The sequence below is a fragment of the Notechis scutatus genome, chromosome 6 (genome assembly GCF_049901735.1).
Source record: "Notechis scutatus isolate UNSWTSFEM ecotype Mainland chromosome 6, rNotScu1.2, whole genome shotgun sequence".
Classification (NCBI taxonomy): Eukaryota; Metazoa; Chordata; class Lepidosauria; order Squamata; family Elapidae; genus Notechis; species Notechis scutatus.
Window position 1 is genome coordinate 44,643,198 of NC_142014.1, and position 16,750 is coordinate 44,659,947.

General features: G+C 37.3%; 1 protein-coding gene across 6 annotated transcripts in view; it reads right to left on the reverse strand.

The window, feature by feature from the left end:
• Window positions 1–16,750, reverse strand: part of ATP2B1 (ATPase plasma membrane Ca2+ transporting 1) — a 79,693-nt gene that overhangs the window by 12,734 nt on the left and 50,209 nt on the right. For all 6 annotated transcript variants that reach the window (XM_087968086.1, XM_087968083.1, XM_026693650.2 and 3 more), the window contains exons 6-14: window positions 13,395–13,538; window positions 10,783–10,821; window positions 9,485–9,640; window positions 7,346–7,560; window positions 5,315–5,557; window positions 4,620–4,861; window positions 1,289–1,526; window positions 189–368; window positions 28–115 (exon numbers count right to left, since the gene is read on the reverse strand). In XM_087968086.1, the coding sequence (XP_087824212.1) occupies window positions 28–115; window positions 189–368; window positions 1,289–1,526; window positions 4,620–4,861; window positions 5,315–5,557; window positions 7,346–7,560; window positions 9,485–9,640; window positions 10,783–10,821; window positions 13,395–13,538 (1,545 nt within the window). The remainder of the gene's footprint in view (window positions 1–27; window positions 116–188; window positions 369–1,288; window positions 1,527–4,619; window positions 4,862–5,314; window positions 5,558–7,345; window positions 7,561–9,484; window positions 9,641–10,782; window positions 10,822–13,394; window positions 13,539–16,750) is intronic.

Sequence of the window (16,750 nt, forward strand, 5' to 3'; positions counted from 1 at the left end):
GAAAAATCTGTTAGAAAATGTATTTACCTTTTACCAGTGTATGTTTGTCAGTGGGAGAAGACCTTGCAAGTACTCGAAGTTTTGGCCAAATTTTGTCTATTCGCTCCTGTTCTATCTGTAAAGATAGCTTAGATTAATTTCATAACTAAGTTCTCACAAGTAAAAAAAAGAATATTAACCATACCCACCTCTCCTTTTTCATTACGTATTCGTCTGTTGAATTCCTTGCCTTCCACGCATAAGAAGTCTTCGCCAGGATGCAAAATACCACATTTTAATGCAATAGCACGAGCAGTGTTAATATTGTCACCAGTAACCATACGAACAGTTATACCAGCACGCTGGCATTTTTTAATTGCATCTGGTACCTAAGAAGAGGGAAAAGCTAATTATGCAGTTATTTTTCAGCAATGATTAATTTAAAAAGAATTAACCTGCTTCTGGCTAAAATACTAAGGTTTAATTTCATGTATGTGTCAATAACTTTATGTTATTTAAGTTACAATGCTGATATATTTTACGTATATTTGATCATGTGCCATGAAATTGTTTTCAGCTCCTAGCGACTACGTAGGTTTCATCTATGATCATTTATCCCTAACTTCTTTTTCAAGTCCTAAAGATACAGATTAACTGTGATGCATGATTATAAGGTTGCTAAGGTCACAGTTAGGCAATTGGAATCCACCCAATGTTTGGAAATTAAGCTCCCATCAATCCCTAAACCCCAAAGTAAGTAAACTGGAAATTGCAACTTAAAATCTCAGAAGGGCACTAATACAACTCTTGGTACATCTGAGACAGTCAGCTCATTGAATATGTTACTCAGTATAAGATTTTATGCTTATCCTAAGCTGACTTACTAAGAGGTTCAGGAAAACAAAAAGACTGGAACATGTTACTGTTTAATTGATGCACAAAAGATTTGTGGCAAAACCTAGTTCTTAGGCAACAGTTATAAAAAGTAAAACTATACCAATCACATCATATAACACAAAACATATTATAACATCTGCATTTTGAAGAAATGGTTTCAGAATTATTGTAATGAGTAAGAACCTATTTCTGTGACATTTAAGCAATTTTAAATTAAATATATATGCCTATTACAGTGAATATTATTCAATCACTGCCCTTAAATAAAGAACAAAGGAAATGTGGGAGTTCATCTACTTTCCAAAAACAGTACTAAAAATAGCTATTACTCATTTCCAGAGAGGCTTGGAAGACAAGTTTAAATCAATGGTTATTAAATCCTCAAACCAAGATGAACGACATTTTGCCCTACCTCAGGTCTCACAGGATCTTCAATGCCTACAACAGCAATGCATGTAAGACCAGTGACAATATCATTTTCATTATCCCATTCTGGTTCAGGTTCTCCAGCTGGGAAGTCTCGGAATGCTAGACATATTGTTCTGAGTCCCTCTGATGCCATAGGTTCTATAACAGTTTTTACAATATCATCACGGTCTCTTGGTCTGAATACTTTTGGTTCACCAGTAGCGCTGAGTATCTTGAAACACCTACAAACAAAGTTCAAGGTTCTGAATGTCAATGAAATCTCTTCCAACTCAAAAAATTCACTCACAATGCCTAATAGTTTTTTTGAATACTTTTAATTTATGGATATTTTGTTTAACTCCACTGAATGTGTACCAGGGTTTAGTGATGAAGTGAAATTGGAAGAATGTTAGGAAAAATTGTGAAAAGGATAATATGCAATTTGTTCAAAATCACTATGAATCCATAATGTACTTAACATGATTTGGGATGAATTCAGAAGTAGGAATATTTTGATCCATAGTCTAAAGGTTAAAAATATTAAGCCATAAGAGCCAGTTTGTTGTAGCAGTTAATACATCAAGCTAGAAACTGGGAGACTCTGAGTTCTAGTTCCACCTGAAGCACAAAGCCAAACTGGCTGACTTTGAGCCAGTTACTCTCTCTTAGCCCTAGGAAGGAGGCAATCTTGCCAAGAGAAGATCCAGGCAGTCACCAAGAGTCAAAATCGACTATGTTAGATAGTATAAAAAATGGTAAGTATAAAACATTCTTTTCAAAGAAGAGGTGCTATACTTATTTCACTATTTGATAAATGTTTTTATTAACAGAAGCATAATAAGCCTTCCAAATGCATTTTCTCCCTTTGTAAGTATATTATTCTCTGCTATAGCTAACTACAAGATTCTATAAACAAGGCACAATAAGGAAACTGTTCAAGAATTAAGCTGGAAAAAGCTTCCCAGGAAATACCATTGTTTTCAGCAATAATTTCAATAAATAATAAAACTCATAATACTAGCAGAATTTAAAAGATTGTGGGACTATAACTGCACAAAGTACATTCCAACTCTTTTTTAATCTAATCTATTCCTATTCAACTGTACAATCATCAATCTAATTTTTCATTTAAAAAACAAGAACGAGAATATATTCAGTTTCGTTATATTAATTCAAATAAAAATGTAAACAAATGGAAATGTTTTTATTATTATTACATTTATTTGCTGTCTATTTCACTCTGGGGATACTCTGGGCGGCTCACAACCATAAAAAAATGTGAAGAAATGAAAAGGAGATTTAAACAAAGCAAAAGTAAAATTGAACAATAAGCAAAGAAAAAGAAAATGAAAACAAAGAGAACACATCAATACGATTAGCAAAAAAAAAAAAAGATGGAGTAGGCAGGAGAGTTGGGAGGGGTGTTGGCGTTGAGTCTGCTATTAACCTAGCAGCCATCTCCAGAGGTGAACTCCCCCATTGAGTCTCCAGTCAACTTCCACAGTCAGACCTTTAGGCTCTTACAGAATGAGAGGAGATTGGGGGCAGGTCTTATCCTGGAGGCCAGGGTATTCCAAAAGATGGGCGCTGCGGCAGAAAAGGCACTTCTTCTGGAACCCAACAGTCAGGGTTCTTTGACCAACGGGATCTGCAATATGCCCCTCTACCAGCCTGAGTAGGACCGGAAAGACTTAGTGGGACAATATGTTTCATCAGGTAGCCTGGACCTATGCCATTAAGGGCTTTAAAGGTCATAATCAGTGGTGAGATTCAGCCAGTTCGCACCACTTCGGGAGAACTGGTTGTTAAGTTTCTGAGCAGTTTGGTGAACTGGTTGTTGAAATAAATCATTAGGGCAGATGGTTGTTAAATTATTTGAATCCTACCACTGGTCATAACCAACTGTACTTGGAAGCAGACCGGTACCAATGTAGTTCGCCAGGCAGCGGTATAATATGAGCCATACTAGGACTCCAAAAACTGATCTCACTGTCCCATTTTGTGCCAACTGAAGCTTTCAAATGGATTTCAAGGATAGCCCCATGTAGTGTGCACTGAATTAGTCCAGACAAGAGATGATCAGGCCTTGAGTAACTGAGTGCAGTCAAGATCCAGGAAAAGTTACAGCTGATGCATAAATTAGAGGGGGCAAAAGCTCTCCTAGTCACACCCTGCTACCTGCTCTTTCAGCGGTAGACATAAGCCCAGAAGAACCTCCAAATTGTAAACTGTGTCTGAACAGAGAAATGCAACCCCATCAAGAATCAGAGATGACAAGGCTCCGTGTACTCAAACCAACTCAGTCTTGCCAGTGTACAGAAGTCCACTGTCCCCTATCCAGGATCCCACCTCTAGGCATCACGAGAGGACAGTCAACATCACTTGAGTCACCACATGTAGAAATATAGAGTTGAGTATCATTAGCATATTGACAATATCTCAACTCATAGTGATGAGTGATCTCACCCAGTGGCTTCATGTAGATGTTAAATAGAAGAGTAGAGACTACCAAGCCTTGTAGGAAGCTGCAAGTTGAGTGTTTGGGGGTTGGATTCTTCAATCCCTATCAATACCAATTGGGAGTGACTTTAGAGAAAGGAGCTGAACCAGTTTAAAACTGTGCCACCAAGCCCTAAGTTGTGAAGCTGGCCTGAAAGGATACCATGGCTCATAATTGAAGGCCACTGAGAGGTCAAGGGCAAGAATGGTTGCACTACCTCCTTTTTGCTTTTGCCAGAGATCGTCATAACTGTCTATGTCCTATAGCCAGGCCTGAATTCTGACTGAAAGGGGTCCAGGAAATCCATTTCATCCAGGATTCCCTGGAGTTACCAAATATCTTCCTTTTCTCTAAAAAGAGAAGACGAGAAACTGGACAAAAATTTTCCAGGCAGGTGAGATTGAGTGATGGTTTCTTAAGAAGAGGAGAAATCAGAGCCTCCTTAAAAGGTCCTGGGAATATCTCCTCTTGCAGGAATGGCCATGGAAGACTTAACTGTTTCTAAAATTAAGGAACCTTGTTAAAGAGATAGTTTAGGAATTAATCTGACATCACATCATGTCAAATAAAAGTGTTCAATTGCTAATACAAATTAAAAACACCCTTACATCCACTTTGGAGGTTGCTTGTTCAACCTTATCAGCAAAGCAAATATTCTAAATAGAGTACATTATTCTAGTTTTAAAGGCTACTGAAAAAGTTACAAATACAGTGCTTAACTACCAGAGAATATCCTTTCACATATTTAATCAAATCTCTATAGTAGAGTTATTTAAATGCCAGGGACTATTATTTCAAGAATACAAAGAATTCCCAAATACAAAAAATAACTTGCTTTTTAAGTACTATCTCTGAAGCACCCTTGCTGAAGATCCGGAAACTGCCATCTGAGTTCTTTAACACAGTACTCATAGATTTTCTAACAGAGTTGAAGGTGTAGACTTTATAGAGTGCCTCTTCTGGTATTTCATTTCTAACTTCCTGGTAATCTCGTTTCAAATCCAGAAGGAATCCCAGCAAGGCACATTCAGTTTTATTACCAACATGGCGAGGAAGGCCACCTTCCTTTTCAGGAGGCTGAAAGACAAAGCAATCTTTTTCACTAGGAATTTGCTTCAATTAAAATAAGCCACAATAACTTTACATGACCATTAATTCTATATTACCCAGAATAAAGTTTGGTTATGCTTTATAAATTTAAAACAGGCTAACCTTTGAAGAGCAAATGTAAATACTGTATAGCATTTTACATTTACTGTTAATTTTCAACATAATTAAAATTAAGAGAACTGAACTACTAGCATTACCAGAAAGGTTTTGTAAGTTTAATAATGTTTTGTTAATGTACAGGTAATATTGTAATATGACAAATACTTGAAAAGAATTTTACTGTATTTACCTTTAACAAGTTAAATTTAAGTAGTTTTATACAAACATTGATTAAAATGTATATAATTAACAAAATATTAATGCTTAGCTTGTATTGAAATATGTTCAATGTTAAAGCATGTCTTTTTAATATATACCTACCAAGATTTTGGAAGTATAAGCAGAATTAACAGAGATGCCTGTTACAAGATATGATAAGGTTTTATCAGGAATAGCTTGCGCTTCAGGAATTTTTTTATAATGCTTTTCACTAATATATGTCTGGACCACTGTCATTCTGTTCATCGTCAGGGTTCCTGTTTTATCTGAGCAAATGGCTGTTGCATTTCCCATTGTTTCACAAGCATCCAGGTGTCTGACCAAATTGTTATCTTTCATCATTTTCTGTTTCAAAAAAGGACAAAATCATGTCTGAACAGCATTAAAGCATTCTTAGAAAGTATTTACTATCTTTCCCAAGTTGAATTTCTTATATGAACACAAATGTGGAGGTTTTCCAGCAGATACCAGACAAAAGAAAGGAGTAGACTGCATATTTGTAACATTTGGAAAGAATCTGGCAGGCACCCAGTCTTTTAGTTTTCCAGAAGCCACTGGGATAGAGTGATGGGAACCTAGGGATGGTTATGGGAACATCATCCTAGGAGATTAATGGGACACCAGTTGTTGTCGTTGTTGTTTTAGTTTTTTTCTTTTAATAGATTGTAATTTTATTATTATGATAGGCTGCCCAAAGTTATGCTCTAAGATAAATGGCCATACATATCTTTTCTAAAAAATAAACAGGTAAAATTTATATTTAAGTCTAGATTGTAAGAGTGCCAGCCATTAGATCAAATGAATAATACAAAATGCTTCTGCTTGTTGCTCTCCTTCATGCCCACCTCCATCACGGAACTCCCATCTGCTCATGTAATACACTGCGTTCTGATATTTGGCTGTATCTTTTGGCTTTGATAGCACTTTCTGCAACTGATTATTCCTTTGTCTTGTTGCTCATTCTTAAGAGGGAAATTTTTCATCAAATTCCACCCAGGCATTTTACCTCTGAAATCCTCATCACATTTTATTACTAGATAGGCACATAATACTTTCAAATGGACTTACATGCACTAGGGATTAAGCAAGGCAAAAAGCCGTATGATGGGGGAACTTTCAAAGTCATTTATGCACATTTTTCTTTGAAGTGTAGCATACTGTACTGTTCCATCTTTAGTTCTGTTGCCTCAGAAAGAGCCAGTTCCCATCTGGGAGTTCTCTTATACTTGTACAGCAGCAGATGGAGGCTGTGGCCAGGAAAGTATTTGCTAAATTTTGCTGAAGTGTCAGCTGTGACCATTCTTGCAGCAGAGAGCACTACTATTGGTTATTTATGCTCTTCTCACTTGGACTACTAGAATCCAGTCTACATACGGCTGCCCTATACACCACTATGTTAATACAGTTTATAACTATAACTATGTTTTACAGTTAATATAAACTACAGTTGTCTGCCCTGCCTGCTAACTATCTTTACGGGAGGAGCTGCATTGTCTATCAATTCAAGAAGTGCTATGATGTATAAAGCTCTAAACAGCTTGGATCCTGAATACCATTAACACCAGTTGCACCATGTAGAACTTCCCCAATATATACTGGTAGGGAAGGTATGCTGCAAATCTGGTCCATTCAGGGCTTAAATAGAGCGTTTGCTTAGAAATAACATTTTTCTGAGATAGTCTTTACTCAATGAAATCTTCTTGTTGTTGTTCCTTCCACCTACATTGTATTAAGGTGGATACATCCTTCCTGTTAATATTCAGGAAGGCAGTTCAAATGCTGCTTTTTTGCAGAGTTTTCAGAGGATGAATTACATTATTCTTCCCAATGTAAACATTATTTAGCAAATTTTTATTAGAAAGTGTGTGGTGATTTTTTTCACAGATTAAATTCTGATTTGTTGCTTTTGATAATGCTTGACACTATATTATTTCGCTTTTTGTACTGCCCATGTTATAAGCCATTTGTAGTCTTTCATTGAAATAGCATATAAAATTTGAAAATAAATGAAATAAGCTATTAAATAACTACTTCAAACAAATATCAGTGAAGTATAGTTCCTTGGGGAAAAAATTCTTATTCTTAACTATTACATATTAAAATACTACATACCGTCACGTTTTTTGCTCATACCTTTACAGAGTAAGCCAGTGAGATAGTTACTGCCAGTGGAAGACCCTCTGGAACAGCCACAACCAAAACAGTAACACCAATGATGAAGAATTTCACAAAATACTGAATATATATTGGTGTACATTCTGCAAGCCAAGGAAGTTTCTGGATCCAGAAGGTATCAATTACAAAATATAATACAAGAATGATGACTGTGACAGCAGACATCAGCAACCCTTTCATGAAGAAAAGAGACCTAGTTGATTGTCATATAAGTAACAGTCTTAAATAGCATTCACAGACTTAGTCACCAGTTTATACAATTGGAAGGTATCTTAATGGCAATCTAGTATAACCCCTTAGGGCAAAATTCAATAATGGTAATCTCTGACAGATTACCATTTAGACTCTGTTTAAAAATTCAGTGAAGAACTCATCTTTTCATTTGATTGCTTGTTCTACTGGCTGATAAATTTGTACAAAAAATTTCTCCCGACATATAATGTGCACCAATTCTTTGTAGTTTTAACCCATCAAATATGGTTATGGCTTTATAAACAATAAAGAGTAAGTCTATTTCCTCTTCTAGGTGTCAACCATTCAAATATTTGAAAACTGCTGTCATATGTCCTTTTTAGTCGTATCTTCTGTAGTCTAAACGTAGCCAGTTCCTTTACTAATTCTGCACAGGTTTCACCACTGGTAGCTTTCTCTGAATTTCTATCAGTTAATCATTGCCATTTTAAAATTATAGTACCAGAACTAGATAAAAGATTTCAAGTGGTATCTGACAAAGTAAAGTGAACCAATAACTGCCTGTGATTAGGATTTTATGCTCCTGTTAACTGAACCCCAAGATAACATTTTCCTTTTCAACAGCTATATCACATTGCTAGTTCATTTTTAACTTGTGAACACTAAGGATACTTAGTAATACCCAGACTTTATTCACATAGACTATTGTCAAGCCAGTTCTTACTTGTGACTTAATAATGTGAAATTATAAAATATTCAAACAATCTTTTTGAAGTCTAGAATTTTATGAACAATGGCACACGGTTTCAGAGTGCCAAAATCTTCAGTGCAAAAATATTTTAATCACATATATACATACTAATGAGGCCTGAACTGGCAATGATTGATCCAGAAATATGTTTTGGAGTTTTAGGTTTTATCTGAATGAGAATATCAAAATATTATGTTGCAGTTAAGAAAAAGGAAAATTCTGTGTTGCTCATTAGAATAAACACTGAAAATAAAACTCTTCCATTATATTACATTTATTCAAATCTATGTATATTTTAAAGCTGAAACTAAAAGCAGAAAAGGCAAGTAACACAATTAAAGGATTAGAGTAACTAGAGATTTTTTTTATTTAAAGAAAAGGACAATAAAACAGTAAGTACACAGCACATAATTAATATTATTGATTTACTGCCATCGAAAGTATTGATAGACAGCACTCTTTATGGCTCTAACCTACTGTTTAGAAAATCGTGGAATTTAAACATTGTCAATGGATACTAATCATGCCACCTGTAGAATAACAACATGCTTCCCATGAGCATTAATTTGAGTACAGAAAGAAAAAAAATATTATGTTTTTAAAATATTTTGATTACTTCAACATGGTTTCTAAATGTTCTAGGATACCTTAAAAACAGTTCTTATTAAAATTAGCAAAATGGCTATTATGATAACCTATGAGGAGTATTGATGGTGATGACAAACTCAATACATTCTATTCAGTATCATTAAGGTAACACTCAAATAGTGTGATCAAACAAAGCAAAGGAATGGCAGAAGCTGGACTTCCAGGGTTTTATAAATCATTGTATAAATATTATAAATCAAGCTAAACACAGGTTTTAACTTCAGCTGATGTCCAACTACACCAGGGGTCTTCAAACTTGACAGCTTTAAGACTTGTGGACTTCAACTCCCAGAATTCCTCCTCTAGTCATGTTAGCTCAGGAATTCTGGGAGTTGAAGTCGACAAGTCTTAAACTTGCCAAGTTTGAAGATCCTTGAACTACACCAAGACCAGGACAAATTGAAATGTCAGCAACACTAAATAGCATTAGTTTGACAATAATGCCAGTCCAATAATGCCAATCCATTATTTTATTTTCTCCAGAGACAACAATTGAAGAGCCATACCTGCTTTGCCAATCTGAACTGCTAGCTTTGTGAGCTTTCCTTGTAGAACTGATTTCTCTTTCTTAGGCATATTATTTCTTTTTTTGTCATCTCCATCTATACCATCTTCGCTCTTCAAAGGTTGCATTTCCATAGCTGCACCATCTTGAGCTTTTGCTAAATTCATAAAAACACAATTGAATGAATAATTTATTATGGTTCATAAGCAGATCATAAATTTCAAAACAACCAAATACAACCTTGGAATATAGCAAAATCTCATTAACTGAGTGAATTATCTGCTTCTGTTGTTGGGTCTGAATAAAGCAGAATCTTATGGCTTGGGCATGTAATTGATCAGGTGTATAGGTAATTTCAGAGCACCTATCTTTTAGGAAGAATTTTAAACACCATTGGCCAGAATGGCCAGGCAGTTCACCTATTAAAGATTGGATCAGGTGGGAATGTAAAAACACAAATAAGCTCCAGAAAATCTAGAGTGCATATAAAATATATGATATTAATTTTGTACAGTTTTAAGGAGCGCTACTTTAACACTTGAGAGAAATAAGCTTCAATCAATCCAAAATATAAGTTTAAATTTCCAGAGTTTCCAGCAGGCATGGGTAAAAAAAAATCATTTCAAATCATATTAAGCACAAAATATCATGAATTTTGAGTTTAAAACAAGCTATCTGGATATCCTGGAAGTCTCTTGAACTTAAAAAGAATGATTTCAACTCCAAACAGCTCTGCCTAAAATTACAAATACAAATATTCTGTGCAATCCATTTTGCAGAGTATACTGTCTCTAGTGCTACTATATGTTTCACAAAGTTTTATCTGCACACTAAAAAATAAAATGCTCATCATTATTAAATAGCATGTTCACCAGCAAGTTAGGCATCTTATTCTTTATCACAATTAAAATATTGTTCTACTAGTTCTGTTCACCCATATTTTAATTTTAATACTATCATAATATCATATTGTAATTTTAAGACTATCATAAATCACATATTTGATATTTAAAATTAAGATGCAGTTGACATTTTGCATAGAAGTTATCTTTTGGAAAAAGATTTAACAAACTGAAAAATCAACAAACTTCCATTAGAACAAACTGAAATACCCTGAAAAAGTGTGCAAGCTTTTGAATTCTACAGAATTCATTCAAAATGCTACTTTACCTTTTTTTAAAAACCTAATGAAGAATTCTGGAGAAATTGAAAGCTTAGACACATTTCTGTGGATTCTGATTATTTCTAATAAAGGTGCTGTTCTAACATATATTTGAATTTTTAAAATGTAAGTCATACCTTTGTTACGATTTTCAATAGCACCATCTTGTTTTTTACCTAAAATCAAAAATAGTTATCATTTTCAGAAATTGGTAAATACTTTATATAATTTTTTTTGTTACTGAGATCTATTCCTATTAATTTTCATTTTCTTTCAGAATAACAGGCAACAATCTAATGTGAATGTTTGTTGGACCATATAATAATGATCTACAGGAATAATGAACGTATGAAAGCAATATTAAACAAAATGTTTAATTCTGTTTAAAATAAGTATAGGTTTTAAACTAATGTAGCAAACGTATTAAAATGTTCAGAGGCAGAATTTCTGAAGAAATGATAAGAAACTCAGTCAAGGTCAATTAAAGTCATTCTTAAGCCTACAAGATTTCAAAATATGGCTAAAATATATTGCTCAAACCCCAATTACAAGGTATTGTATTCTATTCATTTGGTTTGTAAAACAGGAAATGCCTTATTATTCGATTAATTGTAATATAGTAATTTCCCTGCTTCTCCAGCTGATTAATCCAGTCAAGTTTAATAAAACTGCATTAGTACGCAATTTTCATTTTGTCGCTTCAATTTTTCCTTGTTCTTTTTTTGCAGCCTTCTCATAATCTCATGTTATCCTAAAGAATTGTACTAACACTGCTCAAAAAAATAAAGGGAACACTTAAACAACACAATGTAACTCCAAGTCAATCACACTTCTGTGAAATCAAACTGTCCACTTAATCAATTTCACATGCTGTTGTGCAAACGGAACAGACAACAGGTGGAAAGCATAGGCAGTTAGCTAGACATCCCCAATAAAGGAGTGGTTCTGCAGGTGGTGACCACAGACCACTTCTCAGTTCCTATGCTTTCTGGCTGATGGTTTGGTCACTTTTGAATGCTGGCGGTGTTTTCACTCTAGTGGTAGCATGAGACGGAGTCTACAACCCACACAAGTAGCTCAGGTAGTGCAGCTCATCCAGGATGGCACATCAATGTGAGCTCTGGCAAGGTTTGCTGTGTCTGTCAGCATAGTGTCCAGAGCATGGAGGCACTACCAGGAAACAGGCCAGTACATCAGGAGACGTGGAGGAGGCTGTAGGAAGGCAACAACCCAGCATCGGAACCACTACCTCCGCCTTTGTGCAAGGAGGGACAGGAGGAGCACTGCCAGAGCCCTGCAAAATGACTTCCACAAATGTGCATGTGGCTGCTCAAACGGTCAGAAACAGACTCCGTGGGGGTGGTATGAGGGCCCGACGTCCACAGGGGGGGTTGTGCTTACAGCCCAACACTGTGCAGGACGTTCGGCATTTGCCAGAGAACACCAAGATTGGCAAATTCGCCACTGGCGCCCTGTGCTCTTCACAGATGAAAGTAGGTTCACACTGAGCACATGTGACAGACGTGACAGGGTCCGGAGACACCATGGAGAACTTTCTGCTGCCTGCAACATCCTCCAGCATGACCGATTTGGCAGTGGGTCAGTAATGGTGTGGGGTGGCATTTCTTTAGGGGGCCGCACAGCCCTCCATGTGCTTGCCAGAGGTAGCCTGACTGCCATTAGGTACCGAGATGAGATCCTCAGACCCCTTGTGAGACCATATACTGGTGTGGTGGGCCCTGGGTTCCTCCTAATGCAAGACAATGATAGACCTCATGTGGCTGGAGTGTGTCAGCAGTTTCTGCAAAACGAAGGCATTGATGCTATGGACTGGCCCGCCCGTTCCCCAGACTTGAATCCAATTGAGCACATCTGGGACATTATGTCTCGCTCCATCCACCAACACCACGTTGCACCACAGACTGTCCAGGAGTTGGGGGATGCTTTAGTCCATGTGTGGGAGGAGATCCCTCAGGAGACCATCCACCACCTCATCAGGAGCATGCCCAGGCGTTGTAGGGAGGACATACAGGCATGTGGAGGCCACACATACTACTGAGCCTCCTTTTGACTTGTTTTAAGGACATTACATCAAAGTTGGATCAGTCTGTAGTGTTTTTTTCCACTTTAATTTTGAGTGTAACTCCAAATCCAGACCTCCATGGGTTGCTAAATTTGATTTCCATTGATAATTTTTGTGTGATTTTGTTGTCAGCACATTCAACTATGTAATGAACAAAGTATTTAATACGAATATTTCCTTCATTCAGATCTAGGATGTCTTATTTTTGTGTTCCCTTTATTTTTTTGAGCAGTGTATAACTTTCATTATTGTCCATTATTACTATATAATAAATTCCTGGTATATTCACATTGAATATGAATACAACATGTTAAAGTATGTTTCAGGATTTATTTTTAGACTTTTTAAATAATTATTATATTATAATTAGTCTGTCATTTTTATCATTATCTGACATGTCTCATTGAACACATCTTACTTCAGTGATATTTCTAAGAATACTTGAAGAAAACTTGATTCTACAGGCTCATAAACTGAAAGCTGAAGCTAATTTGTAACAATAGCTTGAAATAATTTAAATTGTGTTTTTAAATTTATTCTGAATGGATGAAGAATATCAGTGAATTCTAAAATTATATTACTCAAAATTTACATAAAATATAAATGAACAATAAACTATCTACAATTATCTCTAAAATAAATTTACAGGATTTTAAAAGTGCCTACTTTTCTTTTCTTTTCTTTCTTTTTCCTTTTTTTCTTCCTCATCTTCCCCTCCAGCACCAAGTAAAGTAAATATAATTCCAGTTTGTGAGTTTACCCCTACAGCAGTAACTACCATTCTTCCAGAACCTTCCATAACATGTGTACCTAGGATGAAAAAAAGCATGTGTGAATTAAGGATAAGCAATGTGAATTTTGTAGCTTTATGAAAATGTTAATGCTTATTTATTTGGTGATCTAAAGAGTTCAAGTAGTTTGCATAGAGTTATCTTTCATTATATCTTCTAATAAACCTGTGAGGTAGGTTGGCTGAGAGAAACTTAAATCCATGATAATATACAATTATTATGATCAACAAAAGCAGCAATAAAAATAAAAAAGATATACTCATTTTATCAAAGATGAAGACACAAAGGGGATCAAATGCTCTCCTGGTGCTTTGAACTATTTCTATCATAATTTCAGCATACTAATTGATTGGTTAGACGTATCTATCACATTATTCTCCTTCATGGTAAGCATCTAATGCAAAGTGCGGAAAAAGTGAATAATAGTAAGCAAAATAAATGCTGGAAGTAAAACAGGAGGAACTTACATCTTATTTATATCAATATCTTTCACCTCTACTTTTTAAATCCCTCTAGACCAGTGGTTCCCAAACTTTTTCAGTCCACCGCCCCCTTGGTGCTACAAACTCATCTTAAGTGCACACCACACAGGGGTGGGATTCAAATTTCTTAACAACTGGTTCTGTGGGCATGGCCTAATTTGTGGGCATGGCTTGGTGGTCATGTGACCGGATGGGAGTGGTTTGGTGGTCATGTGACTGGGTGGTCATGACTTGCTCGCTGGGCATGTCTTTCTGGTCATGTGACCGGATGGGCGTGGTTTGGTGGTCATCTGACTGGGTGGGCATGGCCAAGTGGCAAACCAAATATAAGTGGTCCTCGCTTAATGGCCAGTTGCTTAGTAAGTGTTCTAATTTATGACTGACCTCCCCAGAGCTACTTTACCTGTTTTGGAGTTTTGACAGCCATGTGCGTACACACACACACACACACACACACACACACACACACACTCACTCACTCCCTTCTAACCCTGTTGGAGCAGGTGGTTGGACTAGATATCTCATTCACTTTCTCCTCCCTCCCTTTCTTTTTTTTTCTCTTTCTTTCTGTCTCTTCCTTCCATCCCCTCTCTTTCTTTATCTATCCTTTTTCTTCCTTTCTCTCTCCCTTTTTCTTTCCCTTTTCTTTCTTGTCTCTTCCTTCTCTTTCTCTTTCTCTCTCCCTCGATATCCCATTCACTTTCTCCTCCCTCCCTTTTTCTTTCTTTCTCTCTAATTCCCTTTCTTTCTTTCTGTCCCTTCCTTCCACCCCCTTTCTTTGTCTATCACTTTTCTTCCTTTTTCTCTCCATTTTTCTTTCTTTACTTTCTTGTCTGTCCCTTCTCTTTCTCTCTCTTTCCCCCTCCCTCTCTCTTTCTCTCTCTTTATCCCTTCCTTAACCTATTTTTATTTATTTTATTTATTTGTCAAGTGATTATAAGAAAACAGGTATAAGTATAAACATAGTTATGAATACATGAAATGGATACATATAAGAAAAAAAACACAATAGGACAGGGACGGTAGGCACGTTGGTGCGTGTATGCGCATCCCCTACAGACCTCTTAGGAAAGGGGTGAGGTCAATAGTAGACAGTCTAAGGTTAAAGTTTTGGGGGTTTGGGGAAGAAACCACACAGTCAGGTAGAGTATTCCAGATATTGACCACTCTGTCGCTGAAGTCATATTTCCTACAATCAAGTTTGGTACAGTTTACCTTGAGTTTGTATCTATTGTGTGCTCTTGTATTGTTATGGTTGAAGCTGAAGTATTCATTGACAGGTAGGACATTGCAATGTATAATTTTATATATTATACTTAGATCGGATCTAAGGCGGCATAGTTCTAGATTTTCTAGGTCTAGAATTTCAAGTCTGGTGGCATAAAGTATTCTGTAACAAGTAGAGGAGTGGAAAACTCTTCTTGTGAAATATTTCTGGATTTTCTCAACTATGTTAATATCAGATACGTAATGCGGGTTCCAGACTGATGAGCTGTATTCAAGTATTGGTCTAGCAAATGTTTTGTATGCTCTAGTTAGCAGTGTGATATTACCAGAGAAAAAGCTACGTAGGATTAGGTTAACAACTCTAAACGCCTTTTTGGCTATGTAGTTGCAGTGAGCTCTTGTACTTAGATCATTAGAGATGAGTACTCCAAGGTCCTTGACAGAGTTTGGCTCATCAACAAGGTCTTGACTATTCAGCTTGTATTTTATTTTCTGATTCTTTTTGCCAATATGTAAGACAGAGCATTTATTTTTCTGCCCAGGCAGGCGTGGTCTAATCTGTCAAAGGCCTGGGCTAATCCTGCACCACCCTGTTTCCCCTTTCAGAGGCCCAGGCCCTTAATCTCCCCATTTCCTCCCCCACGACCGCCTCTTTCATCGTCCCACGGCCGTGACTTTACCTTCCTTCTGAGGCTGGCTGCCAGGGAAGGCAAGCAGGGCTGAGCAATTGTTGTTGCTGGGCTCCCCGCCAGCCCACGTCACTCTTGTCACGAATGCCTGCAGCCGTCAAATTTTTTTCCAGTGCGAGTGGATTGCAGCCGTACCAAAAAAAACAACCATGGTGGCTGGAAGTTTTTTGCAGTGAAAATTACCGAGCTCCAGCTTTTCTCTGCTCCTCCATTGCAGCGCTGCAGCTGCATTCTAGGCGCCGGCCCCGCAGATCCACCCCATTGAGCCTGCTGCACTGAAGAGACTTGCCCAAGCAAGTCCGAGCGGAGTGGTGCAGCAGTCAATGGGGTAAGCCTGCATGGCTGGTGCCTAGAACTCGGCAGCAGTGGCGCGTTGGAGAAGCAAAACCGGAGGTCAGTAATTTTCGCTCCAAAAATCTCCAGATGCCGCATGGTTTTTTCGGTGCAGCTAGACTCCAGCTGCACCGAAAAAAACACAGTGTCTGGATGCTTTTTACAGAGAAAATTACCGACCTCCAGCTTTGCTTGCTCCGCTTCTCCAACACACCGCTGTGGCCGTCAGCAATTGTTGCACATGCACGCGATGTCGCACATGCACAATAAGGACTGACTGGGCAGGGAATGGAGGAGCGGGCAGAGAGGAGCAGGGCCAGCCAGGGGCACATTTTACTAGTTCTCCAAACTACCGTGAACTGGTAGAATCCCACCCCTGAATTGCACCCTGAGAGGGACCCACCTCCCTTGCCTCTTAGTGCCCACCTAAGGCATCCCAGTGCCCCCCAGGGGGAAGTACCACCTACTTTGGGAACCACTGCTCTAGACAATGATTATTG